The sequence below is a fragment of the Buceros rhinoceros genome, unplaced genomic scaffold, assembly GCF_000710305.1.
Source record: "Buceros rhinoceros silvestris isolate BGI_N320 unplaced genomic scaffold, ASM71030v1 scaffold35260, whole genome shotgun sequence".
NCBI classification, from domain to species: domain Eukaryota; kingdom Metazoa; phylum Chordata; class Aves; order Bucerotiformes; family Bucerotidae; genus Buceros; species Buceros rhinoceros.
The window spans coordinates 7,938-12,715 of record NW_010390744.1 but is presented as its reverse complement, the minus strand read 5'-3'; the positions used below and the strand labels follow the sequence as shown (position 1 = coordinate 12,715).

At 37.4% G+C, this 4,778-nt stretch overlaps 1 protein-coding gene across 1 annotated transcript in view; it reads left to right on the top strand.

Annotated features, from left to right (window-relative positions):
* ATAD5 (ATPase family, AAA domain containing 5) overlaps positions 1-4,778 on the top strand; it is a gene marked incomplete at its 5' end in the record, with an annotated part of 16,133 nt that overhangs the window by 6,839 nt on the left and 4,516 nt on the right. The window contains 9 exons of the mRNA XM_010138978.1: positions 228-517; positions 688-784; positions 1,670-1,752; positions 1,877-2,022; positions 2,116-2,266; positions 2,696-2,866; positions 3,644-3,762; positions 3,926-4,019; positions 4,250-4,314. Coding sequence (XP_010137280.1) covers positions 228-517; positions 688-784; positions 1,670-1,752; positions 1,877-2,022; positions 2,116-2,266; positions 2,696-2,866; positions 3,644-3,762; positions 3,926-4,019; positions 4,250-4,314 — 1,216 coding nt within the window. The remainder of the gene's footprint in view (positions 1-227; positions 518-687; positions 785-1,669; positions 1,753-1,876; positions 2,023-2,115; positions 2,267-2,695; positions 2,867-3,643; positions 3,763-3,925; positions 4,020-4,249; positions 4,315-4,778) is intronic.

Genomic DNA, 4,778 nt, shown 5'->3' with positions numbered 1-4,778 from the left:
GGAAAAATAAACAGACTCTCACACTCACCCTGGCATAAAAAGGCAACTTGGAATTTCCAGAAATATTTCAGTGAAGGAATACTGTTGTTGGAAATAAATGGGTCCTCAGATTTTAGGTCATTTTGACCAAATTCTTCAAATGTGGCTTAAACAAACAGATGGTTATAGTGGACATAGCTTGAAATTTTAAAAGGGAGTAATTTTAACTTTTTTTTTTTCTTAGAAAGCAGAGATGGCACTGCAAATTCTGAGGTAAATCAGAAATACTCTGACAACTGGAAGGAAACTAAGAGGAAAAGGAAAGGAACAGAAGACCACAAATCAAAACGAAGAAAACAAATAGAAGGTATGGACACAGAAATAAAATCCAGAGTTTCCAGGAACCTTATTTCTCCCTTACCTGGAGAAAAACAAGCAGAGACAGAACAAGCAACACGTTTGGGAAAAAACAAGACCCAGAAACCAGATGTTACGACAGAAGACACTGAATATTTATCAGAGCCAAATGCCCTTTCAGGTAACTGCATTTCCTGCCTGGTTTTAATTCTCATTCCATTGAGGGAATGTGTATGTGCTGTGTGTCAGCTTTCCACTGTGGTGCAGAAATCGTATCTAGTCTTGATATTCTACTAGACTTGATCAACTCTTGCATGAAGAACTATTACCCGTTTTTAAATACTTCTGTAGGTGTTGAAAAGGAAGATGTGCTCTGGACAGAAAAATACCAGCCTCAGGATTCCAGTGAACTCGTAGGGAACAAGAAGGAAATTGAAAGGTTACACAGGTCAGAAGTGGGAGATGGATCCGTTCTTAAAATAACTCTAAACATCCTGTTACTGGATTACACTTGAAGTGAAGTCAGTTGTTTTACTCTATGCTCAAATAACCCTTACAGGGTGTGTGTCTGTGGCCTTTGTTTTGGTTTACTTCCAAAAAAATTGCAGAAACAAATTGTCAGCTGGTGTGAAAGATCTTTTGGTAACAATTTCTTTTACAGCAATACCTCAGTAGCTTGTATGGCATGGTAAAAACAAACCCACATGAAATGCTACAGCAAGCTGTGGGATAGAAATAAATGCTTAAGTTTAAGTAAGGCCCTTACAATTTTAGTAAAAATTATTTTTGTCAGGCTATTTAAGCTTACACAGTGTGAGTGAGAGATAGCAACTCACCACGACATGCCTGTGCTTCCCCACAAGTATGCCTGATCCTGATCTGGATGTGCTGCCTCTGCTTTTGACAGTTATTCAGCGCTCAAATCCATCTAATACTTTGTGCTTTAGGTTAAATCTTCTGTGTGGGTTTAAGTTACTGTTGTGGCTCTTACACAGAATTTGAAAGGTCCATCTGACAAACAACGCTAAACTCTGAATGATAAAGCCTTTTTCACAGTTTAGGTAGTTCACATTGTACTTGTTTTTACGCCAATCCCATAAATAGAACAGAGAATGAAGAAGGAATCTTCTTTTTTACAAAAGAATCAAGCAAACCCTGAACTGTTTTTCTTTTTTCTCTTTTTTTTTTCTTTTTAATCTGAAAGGACTTGATAAGTTTGAGAGGGATAACAATTAGCTGATGTCCCCTAGTTTTATGTTCTGTTTCATCTGGATTTGGTTCTCTTCATTCAGCAGTAATTTTTATTTTTTTGTTCTATTCCTTCCTTTTATAGTTGGTTAAAAGAATGGAAAAAAAGAGCTGATTGGGAAGAAAAAAGAAATCAGAAAGGGGAAAAGGAGGACAAAGAGCATCAAGGTGCTGATAGAATTAAAAATAATACATATATACATGCAGTTTCTCTCTGTAAAGTTGGCATAAAAATGACATTACTTTATAATGGTTTGAACAATCCTTTCTTTTTTATTAAATAATTCTACAGATTCTTTAGATAGCCTTGACTTTAAAGACAGTAAATCTGATGTTGAAGAAGAGAGCAGCCTCTGCAACACAGTTCTCATAACTGGCCCGCCAGGAGTGGGGAAAACTGCTGCAGTATATGCTTGTGCTCAGGAGCTTGGTTTTAAGGTTTGTGGAGTCCTTTCCTCAGCAACATTTGTCTTATTTGTGACATGAAAGCATTTGTAATACAAGATGACTACAATTTTTTTTGTTTTGCAGATATTTGAAGTCAATGCCTCCTGCCAGCGTAGTGGTAGACAGATCGTCTCTCAACTGAAGGAAGCTACGCAGTCTCATCAGGTGGATAAAAAGGGCATTAACGCACATAAGCCTTGCTTTTTCAACAGCTGTAGCAGTGCCAAGTCACCAAGTAAGTTGCATGGTTATATCTGGGTTTTTTGTTTGGTTGGGGTTTTTGCTTTGTGTTAGAAAATAAGATCCCAAAACCACTTTATAGACATCAGTTGTTTAAAAGCGGTAGCAAATATCAGCTTACCTGGCCGTAATAATAGGAAATGCTCTCTTGGTTAACAGAACTACATACCAAATTAAATAATGACTTTATCAAAACGACCAACTCTTATTTCTGTAGTGGTAGAGTAAGTGCTGTGGTACTGGCACAGAAACTTGGACAGAAAGCTTCGCCTTTAACAGGAGAAAAGTAAAATAAGCAGAAGTCAGCACAGTAAACGTGTCCTGTACTAGATAACAAAACTAGGATTCGCTCTGAATTTGCCTGAGAAACGTGGGTGTGAGATTACATTTCCAGCTGAAGTTTAACATAAAATATATCTTGCAGAAAAAATGTATTCTCCAAAGAAAGTTATTTCACCAAGAAAACCTCCACTGTCACCAAAAGGAGCGGGAATAAAACGAAACTTACCCCCTAAAACACTTGCAAACTATTTCAAAATTTCTTCCAAATGTAAGAGTAATGACGGAGCAGCAACACCTCAAGAAAAAAACCAGGGTAGGTATCACGTTAATAATTAGTTCTCTTTGGAAATGGAAAGGCTATGCTGTACTACTCTATGTGTGGAGCTGTGTGGAGATAAGCCTAGAGCACACTTTCCGCCAGCAAGGGTCACTGCCTGCATCTCAGGTACACTTAGCTACCCAGGAAACAGGCACTGCTATAGAGATCAAAATTACTGCCACAGAATTAGAGATCCTGAAGCCAGTAGATGTTTGATTACAGACTGTGGATTTTAGTATGTGGAAAGACACACGGAAACCTTTGAGTCTCTTCACATTGGAAAGTGTGTTTCTAAATGTTCTGTGTGATCAGGAAGGCTTAAAGACAGGTTTGTAGAAAAGAAATAATATATTAGGACAACCAGTGTTTTTTGCAGATGCTGTGCAGAGAAATGCCTGAGCAAATTGCTGGATAGAACTGGGGGAATCGAGTCTAGTCCTTGTCTTTTTGGGCAGTCATACTGCATTGTCTTGAAGGGCTTGTATCTACTGTGACCTGTGATGTCTTGGGGACACACAAACAGGTCCAGTGCAGAATTAGTTTCACAAATAGTCAGCACTTCACCAAACACAGTTGAATTCCCAGTAAATCTGTTGTAATCTTTTTTTTAAACAAGAGACATCAGAAAAGGATGTAGGTCAGATTTCTAACTTTGTGTCAGCATCAATTTTCTTAAGCAGTTTATACATGGGATATTTTTGAAACCAGTGTCTAGAACGCAAATTAAATGGTTTCAGTCCTCCTTTACTTCCTGCCCCTTCCCGTCTGCAGGAAATACTCAGAATTCACATGAAGAAAAGAAAGATGCTCAGATTAAGTCAATAAACAAAGAAGTAGAAGGAGGAGAACACAACAGAAAAACTGCAACATCTCTCATTCTTTTTGAAGAGGTAAAATTAATGTGAAATATATGAAATGAGCAGTATGTCCTTTCATTGTGTTTAAGGAATTTCAGTGTTAAGTCTTACTCGGCCGCTAGCAGCACAGCGGCATTCACAGCTGGTAGCTGTTGCCAAAGCCATTCATATTCGGCACTTCCTTTGTTTTCTCTAGGTAGATATAATATTTGATGAAGATGCAGGATTTCTAAGTGCAATAAAGACATTCATGGCAACTGCAAAGAGACCTGTCATTCTTACTACCAACGGTGAGTGCTGTTTGTGACAGCAGTGAGGCTTTGCGGGCAGAAGAGCCTCGTTCAGTAAGATGGTTTAAATGGTGGCAGTTGAATACAGCTCCTAAACGTTAACTGAAATGAGTGGAGACTCTGAAACAAGTATGTTAGTATTTGAATAAAGATACTGGCTGCTCTGATGGGTTAAAGTAATTAGTTTTAAACGTAATGTTGTGACAGTTCCCTGATATCTCTTTATACAGATCCAACATTCAGCTTAATGTTTGATGGCTATTTTGAAGAGATCAACTTTAGAACCCCTTCCTTGGTAAGTGTGTGTTTTGGAAATGCTGATACATCCTAAGCCAGTAGTTGTCAACTCATTTAAGTTGGAAAATCAAGTTGGAAATTTGCTGTAGGTTTATATTTATCTGATGTAATACATCTGCTTCATCAGAAGCCTGGTTTGGGGCTTTTATAAAGGGATGTGGAGGATGCATTTATCTTTACAAGTAGCATTTTTTTTATTACTAGCCTAGAAGATTTATTTTCTTAACCAATTAGTATTTGAGAGAATGACAATAAGAGCATCACTTAATTTAGTTTTTAGGATGTAATAATTGATCTCCTAGGTGATATGTCTAACGGTTTTGATCTGAAGGCCAATATTGGTTCATTTGTTAGTGTAGGAACTATTCTAGAAACATTACAGGTTATTCCTTTAATGTAAACAACTACTATTCTGTATAGGAAATAGTTCTATATGAAAAACCTAAATAAATGAGAATCAGC